This window comes from Podarcis liolepis (assembly GCF_965112155.1).
Source record: "Podarcis liolepis genome assembly, chromosome: 8".
In the NCBI taxonomy this organism is placed as follows: domain Eukaryota; kingdom Metazoa; phylum Chordata; class Lepidosauria; order Squamata; family Lacertidae; genus Podarcis; species Podarcis liolepis.
The window spans coordinates 14,715,721-14,735,953 of NC_139560.1; the positions used below are offsets into that span (position 1 = coordinate 14,715,721).

Consider the following 20,233-nt stretch of genomic DNA (forward strand, 5'->3'; position numbering starts at 1 on the left):
GTTGGCTGGCATACCTTTTTTAAGTCACTATTACAGCTTAAGACATGGATTAATCCCTTCTTTGTTTTCTCCTGTTTGTAGTTTCTCTTTTTTCATAAATCCCAGCTCTTACTGGCTTCCCCCCTTCCCTCCCCCACCTTGCTTTTACTGTTGTGAATTGCCTTAGTCAGGATCGTTTAAGTCTTTTTCTTCTGGGAAAGACCTCAAGTCCCACGTGCTTTAAAGCTCCTGCTTCTAGGCAAGCTAGTTGCCTCAGTGACAAACAGCACCCAGTCACTTGCTCTTCTCTCCATGGCTATGTTACGACAGAAGTACCTTTGAATTTGGGTGGGGGACATTATCCCAACAACATCTGCTTGGCAGGCTAGGTGAGACAATTCTCTCCAGAGCACCTGTTTGAGGGAGCTTTGGGTTTTGGCAGGGACAGCTCAAGCAGCAGTGATGGAGCTTAGTAGTAGCCACACACACACACACACAAAAACCCCTGCTAGACAGATGCTTGTCACCCCCCCCCCCCAGCTTTCCCCATGAGTCTGGTGGAAGCTGGAGTTTGTTTTTTAATGAAGAAGACTTTTTGGAGGAGTGGCATGAAATTTAAACTCATCCCACTTGTGTATGTGTCCTTGCCTGATTGGTTTATGGTAACACATTAGCCAAAGGGATAAATGGCAGTTTTGTGCCACTCGTATATAATACGCTCTCTGTATATGCTGTACTTGCGCTGTGTCTGAGCACCACATGAAAAATCAGCCCTAGTTTGAGAAAATGCGTAGAAAGCATAGGAAGACGGGCATATCTTAAGGCATTGTTTCCTGTCTTGCAAGTTCAGATCTTACACTTCCTTGAAAAAGAAATCAGATGTAGGCCTAACAGTTAAGCTTTAAACTTTAGATGTGATGCCTATGAGCTGATGGAAAACAATCCTATCAGTGGAATGGGGAGAGGCGATTTTTAGCAATCCATCCTGTGGGGGGCAGATTTAGAAGGGGTGTGGGGCACAGCAGGGAGGGATCTCCACAGAATGCAACACAAAAAAGCAGCTGGAGAAAGGCTACACGGGACTTTTTAGCAGAGAAAAAAGGAGCCATGAAGGTATATAACATGCATGGTGTGAGGAAAGCCAGTAGTGTTTTCCTCTTGAGTAACAATAGAACGTGGAACAAAAGGAAAGTGCTTCACACAATGTGCAGTTAAACCATTGGGTAGCGGGAGAACACCGGCAAGGAACTGAACTAATTAACCTTAGATCCAACCCAGCATGGCTTTTGCAAACCGACCTGATTTTTGCGGCGGCTGACAACCAACAGAGTCCTGCATTGCAAGGGGCTGGACTAAAGGGACTCAGCTATCCTTTCAAACTGCAATTCTATGGAATATAGAAAAAGCAGGGCGCTCATCGCCAGCCAGCGGAAGCAGAGCGCTTTCCTACCACCAGTTTGTTGTTTTTTAACCACCCTAGACAGCAGCTCACGAGTTCCCAGAAAAGCTTGAGCCGCTGCACTCCTTTTCAGAAACTTAAGAGGCAGATCCTCGTGCATGTGCGTAAGAGGGTGGCGCAAATAACGCAGGTGCGTTAAGTAAAAAATAATAAATGTCATGTGCTGTTCCGCTTTTCACCCTCCCCTGCCCTCGCGGCGCGATTCCCTATGGCCAGCGCCTAGTCTCTCCGGGGCCAATCAGAGGGTTGCTTTCTGTTGGGTCCGCTGCTTGCAACTTGGGGCTGTGACCCCACCCACTCCCTCGTTTCCCACAGTCCGGGGGGGAGGAGTTGAAGGCGTGGGGGGGGGGAGAGAAACCCTCTTGCAGGCTTTCCATTGGCTCCGCCCTTTCTCCGCCGTTCCTTCCGGCTCCTTTCTCTGGGTTGCCTATAGGCGAATGCGAGACTTTTTGCACACATTCGCAATTTGCTGCGGCGCTTCCCTCCCCCCCTCCACTTTTATTGTTTTTTTAAATAGAAAATATTCATTGATGTCATCGGGTGTAGAGGGAGGGAGAGGAAAGAACCTCTAATTTTCATGCTGCATGGGGGGAAAGTGAACGAGGGCGGTGGGCTTCTCTTCTCTGTTTTTATTTTATTTTTAAAGTCTTATTCCTTAAAGTGCTGGCTTCCAGTTCAAAGTTCACAAAGCATCGCTTACCCCTCCTCCCCATTAAAAGTGCAGTAGGTTTTTCTCTTTTTTTTAAATGCAAGATGGCGGACTTGCACTGAAGAAGCAGAAATGCAGAGGTCTCTAAAAGCTGCTTGCAAAATATTGCAAGGTAGGGATTTGTTCGTTCTCTAATAATCTTCCGGGTGAGTGTTGCGGGATGGCGAGAGGGGTGAGGGTGGGGGTGGCTGTCCCTACAGGCGTGAAATGGCCAGCAGACTTTAAAAAGAAATAAATGATGGGCTAAGTTACAAAAGCGTTTTCTTCTTCCATGCAGCAGTCCCACAGTCATCGCCTTCGGAGCTAGCATTTAGGAGATGCAAGCTGGCCTCTAATTGTCCCTCAGATCTTAAAAAAACACTCTCTTGGAGTCGTGGGGCGAGGAAATGAGAAACCCTGTTTTCTGCTTGGTGTCCCCCTATGTTATTTTAATTTTTGTGTGTGGCACTGTGAGAAAGCGGGGGTTGCTCTAATTAGGAGGATAAATCATTTGGGGAAATGTAACTAGAAATAATAATAAAAGAAAACCACATTAAAGGGATGGCTCTCATCGTAAATGGAAAATAAATATTATTGTTGGTGGCAATCTTTCAATATTTGTTGTGGCTTTCTGGTCAGTACTCCTGGCCTCTATTGTTTGTGGGGTGCATGTGGTGTTTTGGCTGTATAGTTCTTCTGAAGGAGTTAGGAAACTGGGTAGCAGAGAGGTGAAGGTGGTAGTCAAAATTTGGGCCCTGTGGTGAAAAAGAGAGAGCTTCTTAACTTAAAAAAAACAAAACAAAACCCCCATATCCTGTAATGATCCCTGACAGTTCCATTTCTCTCTGCATTTGCCCTGAAAAAACACAGGGTGCAATTATTTTATCTAGCACAGATTGTACAGATAACCGTGTGCGTGTGTATATTTTAGGTTGGGAGTAAGGGAGCTTTTTGTGTTTTTTACTTGCCCCTTACAACATACATTGAGGAGGGAGTGGCTCATGGAGGGGGGAGCATAGCTGTATGTGTGTGTTCACCAACAGGCTACGGGGGAAATTAAACCAGCCAAATTAAATGTGTCACATTTGTGCTGCACCATTCCTCTGGGGTGGAATCTGGGGCGATCTTGCAACAACCCCCTTGAGGGTGAGGTAAGCCTGGCTTGCTCAAGCGTATTCAGCTTTATGGGTAAGTAAGCAAGGATTTGAACCTCTAAATCTGACCTCCCAGCATCTAGCCACTGTACGAAAGCGTACAGGAATCGTAGGATTTAGAGGCCCAATTTGCGTGAACAAGTTACCCTCTTTGGTTAACTACTTGGAGGTTTGTGGAATTGTGTGCGAGCCTGCAGAGTTCTCTTTCCTTTTGACTTGAATTAAATCTACGCTACAGCACCATTTGCACAGCGAGCACATGAAAATTTTTATTTTTCAGGCTGCCTAATATCTCTGCCCTTGTCGTTGTGCTGGATGACGCTCCTCCTTCTGCCCCCAAGAACAGATGGATGTAGCGCTGGAGTCTCTAAGGAGACTTAAAATAAGTTTATAATTGCAGACAATCCCCTAGGCTTCCGTAAGAACACCTGAACTCAGCAATAAGCGCTTTGCTGCTAGGGCTGCTTTAGCTTTTGGGGTTCCTTAGCTGCCTGCCCAGTCAGCTAAAACCTTTTATCATCTCTCACCTTGATTTTTTCCCTCTTCCCTTGTTGTGCATCTGCCACTTCTTCCCAGAACTCTGCTGTCAGATTCTCTTGCCTAACCCTAACACAGGAACCCCCTTAAAAAAACACAACAACATAGGAGTCAGACCCATTGGTCCATCTAACTATTGTTTACTCCAAGGCTACATTGACGCCATACAATTCAAAGCACTATGGTATCATTTTAAATAGTCATGGCTTCCCCCCAAGAATTCTGGGAGCTGTAGTTTGTTATGGGTGCTGACAATTGTTAGGAGACCCCTGTTCCCCCACCACCACCACCACCACAAAGCTACAGGTCCCAGAGTGTAAGAGTCTCCACAGGGAATCTTAGGAATTGTGGTTGCTTCTAAAGGGAGGTGTTAAAAATGAGTGCATTCAATGTACCCAATAGCCTCAAATCACTGGGCATCCTTAATCACTGTTTGAATGAAATGCTCTATTTTGCTTTGATATAAGTGGGTAGGCTCTAGATCAGGGATGGAGAACCTTTGGCCCTGCAGATGTTGGTGGACTATCTCTCCCAGCATCCCTGACGATTGGCTATACTTGCTGGAGCAGCTGGGTGTTGTGGTTCAATGACATCTGAAGGGCCACAGGTTTCCCCTGTATAGAGGAAGGAACACAGATTGAATATTGGGCTTTGCTTGACCTCTGGGGCTACTCTGGACATTTGCCATGGAACTTGATGGGAAAAGCAGCCACCCACCCCACCTCCCCTAATGGGTCTCTCAGATTTCAACCAACCATTGTGTTGTCAGATGCATCCAGTGCAATAAAACAGAGGTAGGGAGCCGTGTTGGTCTGACGCAGTCGAAATATATATAAAAAATTGTCCAGTAGCACCTTAGAGACCAACTAAGTCTGTTCTTGGTAAAAGCTTTCGTGTGCATCTGAAGAAGTGTGAATCTGAAGAAGTGTGCATGCACACAAAAGCTTATACCAAGAACAAACGTAGTTGGTCTCTAAGGTGCTACTGGACAATTATTTTATTATTTTTTAATATATAAAACAGAGTGTGAGCTTTGCAGTTTGGTATCTCTAAAGTGGTACAGTGAAATTATCTAACCTGCAGGTCCTGATTAGATGAACTTATGACAATGTTTCCCAATTGATGGTGCGGACCCTAAGGATTTATTTTATTTTATTTAGATTTTAGTCTTTAAAATATAAAGTGGTATAGAAATGAAATTAATAGAAATAATAAGAAACACTTTGGTGGGTTGGCACCTAGTCATACCGTTGTGTGTGGCAACCACAACCTAGGTTTCAGCTGCCATTTGGTGATGAGCCTATATATCTGAGTTACTAACACTGAGTAACCCACCCAGGGGATCCCTATGGCACATACCTGTCAACTGTCTGGGGCATCCTCTTTTGGGGGGCAAGCACAGCTCCCCCAAACGTACAAAATCGCAGCCAGACATGCATCTCATGCGAGATTGTGGAGTGCCCAAAAACACGTGTGTTACGTAACTAACACAGGCATGTGGTCTGGAAAACGCACAGCCCAGTATTGCGCTGGGACAGGTTGGCAGGGATGGTGGCACCATTCACATAACAAAAACTACCAACATTTTCAAAAGCAGGGGGGATCCATGGCTCAGCTTTTCGCAGTACGAAACTCATTGGTAACCACTGTTCTGTGACATGTGTCTGCTGCCCCATAACAGAAATCTAATGAGAATGTCTTATTCATCTGTTTGTGGAATTATCCTGAACCACTTCTCTTGGCAGAAGGTTGGAAGAGAGTTCTGGATGGTTGGTTCAGAGCCATCACCAGTTGCCCAAATTTATGCCCTTCCTCCTGTTAGGGAAGGAACAATAACTTGGCGTTGGAGCACTCATTTTGCATCTGTTTGTCGGCCACTTTCAACCAAGTAAGGATTCCTGGGTGCCAGGATGGGCCTGAAATCTCCACCATCTGGAGGTGATCCTTGGATCTTTACTGTTTTCACACACCAATACCTCATCCTGTGGCAGGGACACAGGTGGCGCTGTGGGTTAAACCACAGAGCCTAGGACTTGCCAATCAGAAGGACGGCAGTCCAAATCCCCGTGATGGGGTGAGCTCCCGTTGCTCGGTTCCTGCTCCTGCCAACCTAGCAGTTCGACAGCACGTCAGAGTGCAAGTAGATAAATAGGTACCACTTTGGCAGGAAGGTAAACGGTGTTTCCGTGCGCTGCTCTGGTTCGCCAGAAGCGGCTTAGTCCTGCTGGCCACATGACCCAGAAGCTGTACGCCGGCTCCCTTGGCCAATAAAGCGAGATGAGCGCCGCAACCCCAGTGTCGGTCATGACTGGACCTAACAGTCAGGGGTTCCTTTACCTTTACCTTACATCATCCTGTAGAAGTTATGTTTTATCTGCACAGTCAGAATGAATTTCAGGAACCAATAAGCTTTTTCTGTGCAGCCTAAGCAAGAGCAGTGAACAACATTATAGTTAATTGTTGTTTCTTGTCTTCACTTACCCCATCCTACTGCCCTGCTCACGGTTGTGAAGAATATTCTTAGGTTATGAATGATCTGTGTCACCATTAAGAAAAAGAGGTCGGAATAGGCCGGTATCAATGAGGACTGTCCCTGGATCAAGTGACTTTTCTTCCTTAAGTTCTCAAAGTTCTTAACTTAGCTCAAGGTTGTCGTCTGAACTGGCCAGATGTTTAGCTGAGAATCCATCACAGTCAGTCCACCATTTGAAAAATAAGACTTTAGAGCCATCTAGCCCCAAAATGGCAACTAGACAACCAGTTTTGGTGACTGTAACCTTAGTTTAAGGAGCCATTTGGCTCCTAGCTTATATAGTGAGTTTCTTGAAACCGTTTCCCCTCTTCCTCCTCCTCCCACCCCCAACTTCCAAATTTCTTCCAGTAGCACCTTAGAGACCAACTAAGTTTGTTGTTGGTATGAGCTTTTGTGTGCATGCACACTTCTTCAGATACAGATTTCTAAAATCAGAGCCTTGGTTTCATGCATAGGTAAAGGTAAAGGGACCCCTGACCTTTAGGTCCAGTCGTGACCAACTCTGGGGTTGCGGCGCTCTTCTCGCTTTATTGGCCGAGGGAGCCAGCGTACAGCGTACAGGTCATGTGGCTAGCATGACTAAGCTGCTTCTGGCGAACCAGAGCAGCGCATGGAAATGCCGTTTACCTTCCTGCCGGAGCAGTACCTATTTATCTACTTGGACTTTGACGTGCTTTTGAACTGCTAGGTTGGCAGAAGCAGGGACCGAGCAACGGGAGCTCACCCCGTCACAGGGATTTGAACCGCCAACCTGATTGGCAAGTCCTAGGCTCTGTGGTTTAACCCACAGCGCCACCCGCGTCCCCAGTTTCATGCATACATCGGTCCAAAAACTGACCTGCAAACAGCGTCTAGTTGATACAGATTCATATTGAAAAGTACTAAGCATCATTTTCTGCATAAGTAGAAATTGTGACAATTAGGAGTTTGGTCACTTTATCTTGTGTATTAACCATTTGGTGGTGGTAGAGGAGTAAGGCTTTAGAATAAAAATTGGTGACTGGTTCTTGCAACCAAACCTGCAAATGTTATGAACCCAAAGGGTATTTTTTTTACTTTACTGTTCTGATTCCTATATGTACTTGGCCTGGAGCATATGTGAAGAAGGCGTTTGCAGGATGTTGAGTGGTACAACAGTGTGGTTTGGGGGAAATGCCCTAAATCAGTGTTTCTCAAATTTGGGTCTCCAGTGGTTTTTGGACTACAACTCCCATCACCCCTAGCTAGCAAGAGCAGTGGTCAGGGATGATGGGAATAGTAGTCCAAAAGGAGAAAGAGACCCAGGTTTGGGAAACATGGCCCTAAATTATTTATTTAGTCCAAGGACTACGTTACTCTCTAGGCGAACTTGCCAGCAGGGGCTTGGGCCAGAGCAAAAGTGGGGGGAAGTAATTAATGTAAGATTTATCCTTGTGCACAAGGCTGGTTTCTACACCCACTCGCACACTGCTCACTATCGGCTGTCCTGGCAACCTAAGAGGTCTTATCATTGTGTCAAGGACAGATTCCAGCCAGACAAAGTATTCAAGGAGGATGCAGAGCATAACAGAGCCGTTGCTTAATGGTAGAACACATCATTTGCACTGGGTTCAATCTGCAGCGTCTCTAGGTAGGGCCGGGAAGGACTATGTGTCTGAAATCTTGCAGGGCTGCTGCCAGTCAGTGCAGACAATACTAGCCTAAAAGGCTCATTGATCTGACTCTGTATAAGGCAGCTTTCTGTGCTGCTAATAGTAATAAAACAGTAGCTAAAAAGTTGGATCTGGACTTAAGAGTACTGATGAGAGAGAAATAATCTAGCTGAAAATTATGCTAAACAAATGGTCGAAAGGGGTGGGTTGGTATCTGAAGCATAATCTATGCCTGGATTTTTATTTCAATGAGTTCATATTCTATGTCCTTTTAAATGTGTTTGTGTGAGGAGGGGTTATTGGTTTGGTTGGTTTTTGTTTTGTATTTTTATACTACAAACCGCCCTGAGATCTTTGGACTAAGTTCGGTATACAGTTGTACCTTGGATCTCGAATGCCTCAGCTCCCAAATGATCAAAACCCAGAAGTGAGTGTTCCGGTTTCCAAACGTTTTTCTGGAAGCTGAACATCCGACAGGGCTTCCAATTAGCTGCAGGAGCTTCCTGCAGCCAATCAGAAGCCGCGCTTTGGTTTCCAAACATTTTGGAAGTTAAATGGGCTTCTGGAATGGATTCCGAGGTACGACTGTACAAATGTAATAAAAGAATTAAATAAAAATACATTAGGCATACTTGGAGGTAGGTCTGTTGAAATCAAGGGGGCGTTAGTCTACGGTTACCAGATTTTTTTCAATGAATCCAGGGACACTTTTCAACTTCAATGGATTTTGCATGGGGGCTGATCTGTAAATCCAGGGACTGTCCCTGGGAAACAGGGACATCTGGTAACCTTACGTGAGTCATCCCTGAAGCCCCATTCATTTCAGTGGGTCTGCTCTAAGTATGGCCACGTTGGGCTCCAATGCAAAATCCATAAAACAAATACAACAAATTGTAATGTTAGGGATGAACCGAAATGGATTGAAAGGGTCAGCAGGAAGATATAATTCCAGAGGTGCAAGGGCATTTGGTTTCACACAACGGAAGCAATGCATTTTAAAATCTTCTTTCTTTCTTTCTTTCTTTCTTTCTTTCTTTCTTTCTTTCTTTCTTTCTTTCTTTCTAAATGCAGGTGGTAGACGCCGAAGTTAAGAAGCTGCTGCTTGTCCTTTTATCCTTTGCACTGCAAGTCGCCGTCTTGCCTTGTTGCACTACAGAGATGCTGCTAACGGGCTGAATAATGCTGAGAACCTGCCATGCGATGACGGAGAACCAAAAGCCATTATCGTAACCCAATCCTCCAGGAAGCTTGACTCGGAGTGGGAGCCGCGTCAACTCAAACCTGCCAAGTCTCTTTGCCGCAGCAGAATGGCAAGTAAACGGAAATCCACTACGCCCTGCATGGTCTTAGCGAGTGAGACAGACCCAGACTTGGAGGTGGTCTCTGACGTGGAGGAAGGACCGGCTGCGATCACGCCAGTGGGGAGTGTCTCGAGTGACGAAGACTCTCAAGAATATGCGGACTCGGACAATCAGCAAAAAAAAAAAGTCGAAGGGGGTTATGAATGCAAGTACTGTACGTTCCAGACTCCAGATCTCAATATGTTTACTTTCCACGTGGATTCTGAGCACCCGACCATCGTACTGAGCTCCTCCTACGTCTGTCTTGAGTGCAAATTCGTCACCAAGAGGTATGACGCCCTTTCGGAACATAATATGAAATACCACCCCGGAGAGGAGAACTTTAAGCTCACCATGGTGAAGCGTAACAACCAGACCATCTTTGAGCAGACAGTGAACGATCTCACTTTCGATGGGAGTTTTGTCCAGGAGGAGAAAGCGGAGGAGTCGGAAGCTTCCGAGGGCCATCTGTCGGGCATCTCAATCAGCAAAACCCCAATTATGAAAAGGATGAAGAATAAGAACGAATCGAAGCGGATCGCCGTGTTTCACAACGCGGCGGAGGATGGTGCTGCGGAGGAGAAAGACGCCGATTCGGACCCAGAGTGTGAGGAAATCGTAGAGAAACCGGCTCCTGCCGTTTTGGACCCCAACCCAAGTAATTCACTGGCGGCAGAAACCATTAGCACGGTTGTGAACCCCACCACAGTGATCCAGCCTGCGCAGGTGATTACTACCATCACGTCTCCGCAGAACTCAAACTTGATTTCTAAAGTCTTGATCCCTATCAATAGCATTCCGACCTATAACACTGCTTTAGATAACAACCCCCTCTTGCTCAACACCTACAACAAGTTCCCGTACCCAACCGTGTCTGAAATCGCACTTCTAGCCACGCAAGCGAAATACACTGAGGAGCAGATCAAAATCTGGTTCTCTGCCCAGCGCCTGAAGCACGGCGTCAGCTGGACGCCGGAGGAGGTGGAGGAAGCAAGGAGGAAGCAGTTCAATGGCACCGTGCACACTGTCCCTCAGACCATTACGGTCATCCCGGCACACATTTCGGCAGCCGGCAACGGCCTGCCGTCCATTCTGCAGACCTGCCAAATAGTTGGCCAGCCGGGCCTGGTGCTCACGCAAGTCACGGGCGCCGGCACACTTCCGGTGACTGCCCCGATCGCGTTGACGGTGGCCGGAGTCCCGAACCCGGCTCAGTTGCAGAAAGCGCAGGTGCAAGCGACTCAGCCTGTTACCGAAACCAAGCAGGTAGCTGCCGTCCCGGCCCCTCAGCTTACCAAATCGGAGGTGGTGGCGGCGGCAAACGTGGACGTGGTCGGGGGACGTACGAAGAAGACCAAGGAGCAGCTGACGGCGCTGAAGATCAGCTACCTGAAAAGCCACTTCCCTCTCGATTCCGAGATCATTCGGCTCATGAAAGCGACGGGCCTGACCAAAGGGGAGATCAAGAAGTGGTTCAGCGACACCCGGTACAACCAGAGGAACTCGAAGCACAACCACTATAACCATCTCAACAACGACTCCTGCACCATTGTGATTGACTCGAGCGACGAGACGAACGAGCCCTCAGCGCTGGTGCAGCCACAGCAGAAACAGTCGTGGAATGCCTCTGACCTCGGCCCCCAGAAATTTAAGGAGAAGACTGCCGAGCAGCTTCAGGTCCTCCAAGACAGTTTCCACAACAACCCTGCTCTTACAGACGATGAACTGAACAGGATACGGTCGGAGACCAAGCTGACCAGGCGGGAGATTGACGCTTGGTTTTCGGAACAGAAGAAACCTAATGTTCCGCAGGACGAAAGCGAGGAATTGGCCGAAAGTAATTCAGGAAGCTTGAAGGAAGCATCTGCTGAGGCATGCGGTGGGGAAGGAGCTGGAGCCCAGAAGTCGGGGAAGCTGTCTAAGAAGTCACCGGAACAACTGCACATGCTCAAAATGTCCTTCGTCCGGACGCAGTGGCCATCCGCGGAAGAATACGACAAGTTGGCAGAAGAGACCAAGCTCCCCCGGACAGAAATTGTTAGCTGGTTTGGAGACACGCGTTACGCCTGGAAAAATGGCGGCTTGAAATGGTACTACTACTATCAAGGGGCCAATGCAAGCGGTATGAATGGCCAAGGCTATTCGAGGCGGAGGGGGAGAGGACGGCCAAAAGGCAGAGGGAGGGGAAGGCCCCGTGGGCGGCCGAGGGCCAACAAACGGATCAGGCCTTGGGACAGGACGCCGATCATCAAATTTAAAACTGGAAAAGCCATCCTGAAGGATTATTACCTGAAACACAAATTCCTTAACGAGCAGGACCTTGATGAGCTGGTGGCCAAATCGCACATGGGATACGAGCAGGTCAGGGAGTGGTTTGCGGAGAAGCAGAGGAGAGCCGACTTAGGCCTTGAGTTGTTTGAGGAGGAAGACGACGAGGAGGAGACATTGGAAGAGCAGGACGACGAAGACGAAGGCGAGGCTGAGGAGGACGAAGAAACAGACGACAGCGACAACTGGGAGCCTCCTCGACACGTTCGACGTAAGCTCTCGAAATCGGACTGAGGTTCCAGTTCTTTGGTCGTGGGGTGTGGCTGTGCGGTGCCAAATGATTGACGCTGTCCCTCCAGTCCTGGTGGCCCCTATAGATTCCCTCCACTTTTGGAAGGGGGGAAATGAGTCATTGACTCCTGTAGCAATCGCATATTTGCTCCTTGGTTGGCTGAAGTGAACAAGCAGTTCCGGGATTTGGAATTTACAAATTTGGCTCTCCTCCACATCTCTGCTGGCGAGGCTGCACCACACAAGGGACTGTTGGTTTAATGGCCTTATGTTTGATTCCAAAAATCCTTTAAGGGTGCAGATGATTTTTTTTAAATAAAATAAAATAAAGAATCCTCTTAACCACAGTAGGAAAATTAACTGCAAAACGATGTTTGAAAAACGTGCTTCGTGTTGCAAAACTGCATGTCTATTTTCCTTCCTCTGAGCAGAAGGACAATTTTATTTTATTTTCCAGAGAAAAACAAGATGGGTTGGGGGTAAAGGATACCAAAGGGCAAATAGCAGCAAAAGCTTGTGAGGATGGCTTGCAGTTTTTGTGTGTTTTCTTAGGACAATAGAGGAAAAGGAGTACCTTTGTTACATCCGAAGCCTGTGTGCTAGGTTTACAGAAGTCCTATTGAATGTGTCTCTCTAGCTGTGTTCAGGGAGTTTGGGTTGGAAGTATGCTTTTATATTAAAACTAATCAGTGTATATCATATTTAAATACTAGATACGATTAATGCAGCCAATACCAAAACTTGTCTTTGACCGTGCAGTTCTTTTGAAATCGCTAACAATAATGGCTTGCCTCCGTACAGAAAGGTTCCCCAAAAATATGTATAGCAGGCTTCTTTAAGGAAAAGAGCAAAGCTTAAAAAAACAACAACACAACAGCCGTCTTGGTTTTTAAAGAGCAATGGCCAAATACTTTAGCCTGGGGGAACCTGACAGTTCCCAACCTAGACATCATCTCCTCTACTTCTCTTCTCCATTGTGACTCTTCCCACCCATCACACCATCAAGCAACTTGGACTGGGGAGAATCTGCCTGCACAACCTGTAGAACACATATTGTTGGGACTCCAACTCCCATCAGCCCCCAGGCAGCATGGCCAATTGTCAGGGATGATGGGAGTTGTAGTTCAGCAACAACTGGAAAGCCGCAGCTGGCATCCTGTCTATCGTGGGAAATACGCCAAAAAGCATCCTCTGGGTCATGGTAGCTCAGTGGTTAGAACGTGGTGCTGATAACACCAAGTTTGCAGGTCTGATCCTTGTAAGGAATGCCTGCATTGCAGGGGGTTTGGCCTTTCTCAACCTGTGGGTCCCAGATGTTGTTGGACTACAACTCCCATCATCCCTGAGCTCTGGCCTTGCTAGCTAGGGGTGATGAGAGTTGTAGTTCAACAACATCTGGGGACCCACAGGTTGAGAAAGGCTAAATTAGATGGTCCTCCGAGTTTCTTCCAACTCCTATAATTCCAGATATGCCACCATTTTCAGGTTAACCTCCCTGGCGGAAGGCCATTTGCCAGCTTAGAAGGGGCACCATTTGCTTTCTGCCAGGCACAAAACGGGCATAAGGAGTTGAATGGGAATAATGACAAGAGATGGATGGGAACTGCCAATTCTTGGTTGAGAAGAACAGTGGTTCCCAAATTCCCTCTATCAAGGAACTCATGGATTTGAAGTCCCCCACCCAGTATAATATAACACCAAGCAAAGCAGCTCAGCTAGCGGAACTTGCTCTGGGTCTGTAATCCTGCAGCCGGGCAAACTGAGCAGACAAGGTCAGGCGGAACCCAAGGTGTCTTGGCTTGTGTGCTGTGCTTTAGAGCAAAAAGAACACCACAAAGGAACCAGCGGCCTGTCTCCTTGACCCTTCTTGTGGTCCAGCAACATTGCCCTGCAAATTCTGTGGAGATGAGTTAACAGGGGAGCTTACAGTTTCCCGGGACCTTTAGGGACTTTGAAACAGGTTTGCAAGCTGGAGAGAGAGCGCAGCCTGAGATCCAGACAAGAACACTTCGGGTTTATTTTTACACCCCTTTTGCTTTGCCAGTGTTTGAATTCATACACGGTTTAAAATTGTGACATTTCCTGCCTTTCCAGCACTGGGTGTGTGGCTAAATCTCCTGTGTGGTTCCGCGTTGCCCCATTTGTCTTCCTTTGCAGTTGTAGCTCGAGCGGACGAATTTGCACAGCTAGTTGAACCAGACTTCATGGTAACTAATTCAGGCAGCCAATTACTTCTGCAGCTTTGCAGCGCAGCCAAGCATTCTTCTTTCCAGTTCAGTTCTTTACCTTATTTATTTCCTTTAACTTGCCGGGGGGGTTGGGAATCCTTTGGCGTACAGTATTAGCCTCCAGAAAGCTACCTTTTCCCAAACATTTGAAAGGCCAGCTTAAAAACCATGCACTGGAATTATTTGTCAAAATTAGCCAGCTTTCAAATGGGCATGGTCCAATGCAGAGGCAGTGCTAACATCCTGCAAACCATGGTTTACAACTTCAAAACCAGCCTTGAATATACGTGTCCCCGCACCTTCCATGTGCACTGACCATAGTTAAACACAGTTAACCAGGTTTCCTTAGGACAGACTCATTCCAAACTCTCGTTTCAAACTGTGGTTTATGAGAGGACTGTTGTTTTGTATCTGCACATATGAAATGCTAAGTCATGGTTAAAGCCAGTCAGGGAAGGAACATGGAGAGTTGCTTCAGAAAGACTGACTGCTGGTGTGTAAACCATGGTTTACAGGGAGCCAGTGTTTCATTTTCACTTGTTTCCAACATCCAATCCCTTCTCTCAATGCTTTATGCGCAGGGGCTGGTGGTTGTGGTTTCGGCACCGTTCAGGGTGCTAACTTAGGCAGTTTTTGTGGAGAGGGCACAAGAGGGCATGATTCCTGTGTTTTGTGCTTTTAATGTGGGAAAGTAATCACAAAACTATTTTTCCCATAGTCTTTCATGTGACAAACATTTCCCCTCTTCACAGCAGAAGCAGGTGGTTTGATCTTCGGTCTCCCCCCCCCCCCCAGCATGGTTAAAAAAAACCCTGCTGTCTCCACGTTAGGACACATCTGCAAAAAGAGCGTTGTGAAAATGATGCAGTTAAAACCAAACCATCACGAGGATTTTGCCATCTTTTAAGGGGGTGGGACTTAAGAGACTTTGGGTCCCTTCCAACTCTGTGATTCCAGTTCAGCAGAAGCGAACATCGATACTGGCTCTTGTTTTTGAAGCTATTTTGGTTCTGGCAGCATGCCATAGGAAATAAATCCTTTCGGGGGTGGCATTTCTTTATGAGCGGCAATTTTTGTCTGTTAAATTGTAGGCTGTTTCACACTCCGCCATCTCGAGAGAGAGGGAGGGACCTGTGTTGAGCTGCTGGGAATAGGCCTATGTATTTAAAATGTAGTCAGTCGGTTCAGAAAGCAGGTTGAGTCAAAATCTCTCTTGGTTGGCAAGACAGACTACAGGCCACCTATTAAGACATTTTGGGTGCTTTTGAAAATTAGGAGACAATGCATGTCCGTCCCTCAAGCATCACCACCAATTTAAGAACAAGTTTAACAGAGGGGCACATGGATTAAAAAATGCCACGTAAAAAGGTCCATGTCTTCGCTTCTTTCATCAACCAAAACTGGAGAGGGTTTGGAAGTCAACGGGGAACTCGCAAAGAACTGTCCACTGCACTAGAGAGATCAACTCCATATTTGAGATCTGTTCCCTGGGGCTGCTCATACTAGATCTCTTTTGTTTGCTATTTTTGTTCAAGTGTGTTGTGGGACCCAAGCAACTTCCCTTTCCAGCAGCAAAAGCATTTTAGCACTGATTAAATAAGCCCTCCGATGTAGTGATGCCGTTTCTGTTTGCATTCCTGTTTTTTAAATGGGGGTGGCGTTTTGTTTTGTTTTGCAAAGCTTCTTTGGGCTGACGATACCCGTAGGATGTTGTTTCAGCTTGCATTTGTTTACAGCACAGCTTTCCCCAACTCCGCTTAAAAAGGAAAATATTGAAAAATGATAGCGTTGCAAGCACAAGGTTGCGAGGTGACGACCAGCACTGTGACGAGATGAAGCGTGGGGCTGCCTGTTATGTTGCTCTTTTTCAAAGTGGCTTCCTTCCTAATTTCTGGAAAAACTCTGCTCAGCAATTTGCTATTTTTCCTAGGAAGTGTTTTGGGGTGTAATACAGGGTGAGAGAATTGCACTGAGCCCCTCAAGGGTCCCCAGATTTTCCTTCCGTGAAACTGCTGCCGCTTTTCCTGTTCGTACACTTAAGCATATTATTTATGCTGATCTGCAGTTTGCAATTACTGTGTTGCGATTTATTCGGGATACGAGAATGGTGCTTTGGTAATTGCCAGTAAAGATTTGAGCAAGTTGCTAGATCTGTTTTTCCTGGTTTATCGTAATAGCAGGTGACCCACTGCTGTTACAAAAGTTTTGGGATTTTTACTTGACTGGTGCACAGTTTCCACCCTTCCTTGCTTCCCAAAGTGATGAAGGGGGAAACAAGTTTTTGGGGGGCGGGCGGGTGGGAGGTGGGAGAGGCACGCTTGCTCATCTATGGTTTACTGTGAATGATGGTGGTCCTTTTGTGAAAGCAAGAACTGGACAGACCTAACCCCAGGACTGGAATACGCCACAAGGATTGGATTGTCCACGATGTGCCAAAGTTTTTTAAAAATAAACACTTCTTCAGACGGCAAAAGTTCTGCACTGTAATATGACTGGTTCAATGACAACTTGTACAAAGGAGGGTGGGGAAAATCTGGTTTTAATACAGACAGTTTTTATTCTGCTACGCGGAGGGGAAGTTTAATGTTTTGAAGACATTTAATTAAGAGGAGAGTTGGTGACCCATTTTTCATCTGGCTTGTACCGATAACTATGTTCTTGGTATATAAAGATGGGCTTTAACTGCCTGTGTTCTTTGATAATGTGATTTAAGCTTATAGCTTTGAGTGACCAAACATTTTACAGAGTAAAAGTTCTTAGAAACAAGTAAACTTAATGGCTATTTTCTGTGTCTTATTTATCAGGATTTGCACAGAGGTACATACATACAGGTTTTTTTAAGAAATGGTGGAAGTTGCAGTGGACTTCCATACACAAGCATGTGCAGTACGATGAGTTATGTAGGTGCGGTTTGTCTTCTAGAGCGGATGTCTGTCGCTTTAAGAGATTTGTATTATTTCGGAAAAGACCCGGACCCTCTGTTGAGCCACACAGATGAAGAAAACACAACAGGGCTGGCAGCTCGGAACGCAGAAAGAAGTGCTCAAAGGCCACTGCAGGAATAATAAAAAGTCTGTGCCAAAAATGTCAACAAAGAATATCTGCTTGCTGCTGGTGTGTCCCCCTCCAAGATGGAAGCAGGATGGAGCCAGAAAGCATGTTCATACAAACAGATAGCCTTACGTTCCTCCCAGCATGTTCTTGGGATGTACAAACTTGTACATGCCTTGCAGCCAACTGATTTTTAACTGGGGGTATGTGTTTCTTAATGGAGCCCTTTCCTAAGGGCTGGTGAAATTGACCACCCATTGAATGATCTTCCTAGCAAGGCACACTGAATACAGTGGTACCCCGGGTTACAGACGCTTTCAGGTTACATACGCTTCAGGTTACAGACTCCGCTAACCCAGAAATAGTGCTTCAGGTTAAGAACTTTGCTTCAGGATGTGAACAGAAATCGTGCTCCGGCGGCGCGGCAGCAGCAGGAGGCCCCATTAGCTAAAGTGGTGCTTCAGGTTAAGAACAGTTTCAGGTTAAGTACGGACCTCCAGAACGAATTAAGTACTTAACTCGAGGTACCACTGTACCTTCTATCATTGTAACATTAACCAGCGTTTTCTCAAAATTCTGCCACTAAATCAGGGGGAAAGACCTGTAACTGCCCAGATGTTGTTAGACTTCAACTGCCCATCAGCCTCAGCCAGCATTGCACCAAGTCTTGTTGGGAGCTAAAGTCCAGCACCTCCCGAGTTAAGCTGCACCCCCTAAACTGTTCATATGTTTAGCGCTGGCCCCATTGTTCCGACAATGGGAATATGTTTCAGCAACATGTTTTAAGGATCAGGCTATCTACTGAATTGTTATTTGGTGGTTGAGTTGTTTTTTGTGTAGGTTTACAATAGGGCGGCAGGTAGGTTCTATTGAATACTTGTAATTAAAACAAAAACTCCACCATGAGCTATGATGGTTCCTCTTATAATCTTAATGGGTTTGGATTTTCTTATTTTCTTTTGGCCAATTGTGATCTTCAATCAGTCTGCAATTCTCAACATTTTCAGTGCTTCAAATGTTTGTTTGCCATGTTTTCATATACTGCAAAATGAGGCCCTTTAACACATTTATATATTATTACCCATTTCCACTGCTGTAATAACCACCTGCCATTGTAAAGAGTTTTGCATCTGCATTTCTTTCTACAGGGTGCTGAGCTGACGTTTGCTAGCTATGAAATAATTGGGGAGGGGAATCGGCCCATATTTGATTTGCGCCTTTTCATAATAAAGGTGAGCATCCCAAAGCAATTCTCTTCCACTGATTTTCCACTTATTTCTAAGTGAAAAATCACACTTAATTGCGGCAACGAATGCCTTCATAGACCAGCAAAATCACATTGCCTACCCAGAAGGGAACACATTGTATTAAAGACTTCAGGCGGCAATTCTGTGGGTCGGTTGATGCAAAACTTTGTAGGCATCTGTCTTGTTTCCAGAGACAATGGAGTGCACCTCCAGGGGTGAAGTCAAAAATCTGTTAGCCCCAAAGTGACCTCCTTGGGGTGCAAGCCTGGGTAGTGTGTATGGAGTTCCTGGGATGGCCACCTGAGAAGACTCCCTTTCGGCCTTGCTAATGTGGTCCAAAGGAAAGCAGAGCAATACGTTTGGCACCAGCTTGGCTGTAGGAGTTGCCAGAAGGAGGCTGGTACAAGGCACCATCCGACCATCTAAGGGACTCCACTCTGGGCTTGTGTAGGGTTTACTCCTTCGCCTTTTCCCGAAGTTATCCCTCAAGGCTGTGGAGGTTTAGTGAAATATACTGGGAGTCGAGAGTGGATTTCATGCTCTTTATTCAGCTCATAGTGTTCAGGAGGAATGGAAGTTCCCCCAGAATGTCTGCTTTATATACATTATTTACACAATGGGCCCCACCTGATTGGCTAATTCCGGGATTCTCCTGTAGGCCAATCAGGTTGCGGATTCACTTCCATCTGGAGCTGGATTGGGTGGCTCCTGTTGACCAATCAGACTGCTGCATTCTGAATCCTATTCAACTCAGTACATAACAATTAGGATCAGAATTTACCTTCTCCTAGATGGGCTACCTTCTCACATGGACGAGCCCCATCTGCTCCTTACTTCCCATGCAAATGAAATCTAAAGTGGCCAGTCCTCAGAAAATAACATCATTACCATCCAAATCTGTAGCTTTGGACATTCCTTAGCTATGGATCCCTGCTGGCATTTTCACTATCAGGAACTGCCTTTACACTTTTGACGCACATCACAGTATGGAGTCAGTACCTGTGATGTTCCTGAAACAGCTATATGGGTGAAGGTTGGTATTATTATTTTTTTTGAAGGCCAGCTTGTGTGTCTCACTGTATAAGACAAGCTTCCTCAACCTCGGTCCTTCAGATGTTTTGAGACTACAATTCCCATCATCCCTGACCACTGGTCCTGCTAGTTAGGGATCATGGGAGTTGTAGGCCAAAAACATCTGGAAGGCCAAGGTTGAGGAAGCCTGGTATAAAAGAACTCACAGTAGGCACTTAGCTTTTGTTACCTGGTGTAGTGGTTAAGAGTGGTAGACCCGTAATCTGGTGAACTGGGTTTGCGTCTCCGCTCCTCCACATGCAGCTGCTTGGGCTGGTTTGACATCAACTGACAGGAAGTGCCTACAGAGGGTGGTGAACACAGCACAAGATATTATGGGCTGTCCTGTGAATCCACTGGATGAAATAGAATGTTGCCTCAGGAGAGTGAGGAAAATTCTCAGGGATGATTCACACCCTGGCCGGCACTTTCTTGATCTCCTGCCCTCGGGCAGAAGATATAGAAGCATGATTAGTCGCACCAACAAGGTAAAGAATAGCTTTTATCCGTGGGCTGTTAGGCTGCTGAATGAAAAGATAACAACAGGGCAACTGACTTTCAGGTTTGGTGGGTGTGCATCAGTAAACGAGGGGAATTAAGACTAAAAGAGCTGAGTGTGGGGTGCTCGTGTAATCTCACTGTATGCAAGTTGAACAAGTGACAATAAAGTATTTCAATTTCAGTATTTCAATTTAATATGTATCAGTTGTAAAAAGCAATGACAAACCTAGACATCATCTTAAAAAGCAGAGCCAT

The 20,233-nt window shown here is 46.2% G+C and overlaps 1 protein-coding gene across 1 annotated transcript; it reads left to right on the top strand.

Annotated features, from left to right (window-relative positions):
* Window positions 1-1,751: 1,751 nt before the first annotated feature.
* Window positions 1,752-12,620, top strand: ZHX1 (zinc fingers and homeoboxes 1). The gene is made up of 2 exons (XM_083518237.1): window positions 1,752-2,259; window positions 9,053-12,620. Exon 2 carries the CDS (start codon window positions 9,289-9,291, stop codon window positions 11,881-11,883), a length of 2,595 nt encoding a protein of 864 aa, XP_083374363.1. The 5' UTR covers window positions 1,752-2,259; window positions 9,053-9,288; the 3' UTR covers window positions 11,884-12,620.
* The last annotated feature ends 7,613 nt before the right edge of the window (window positions 12,621-20,233 follow it).

Excerpts from the sequence above, each read along its gene's own strand:
- ZHX1 (XM_083518237.1), top strand. The coding sequence starts at position 9,289 with ATGGCAAGTAAACGGAAATCCACTACGCCCTGCATGGTCTTAGCGAGT.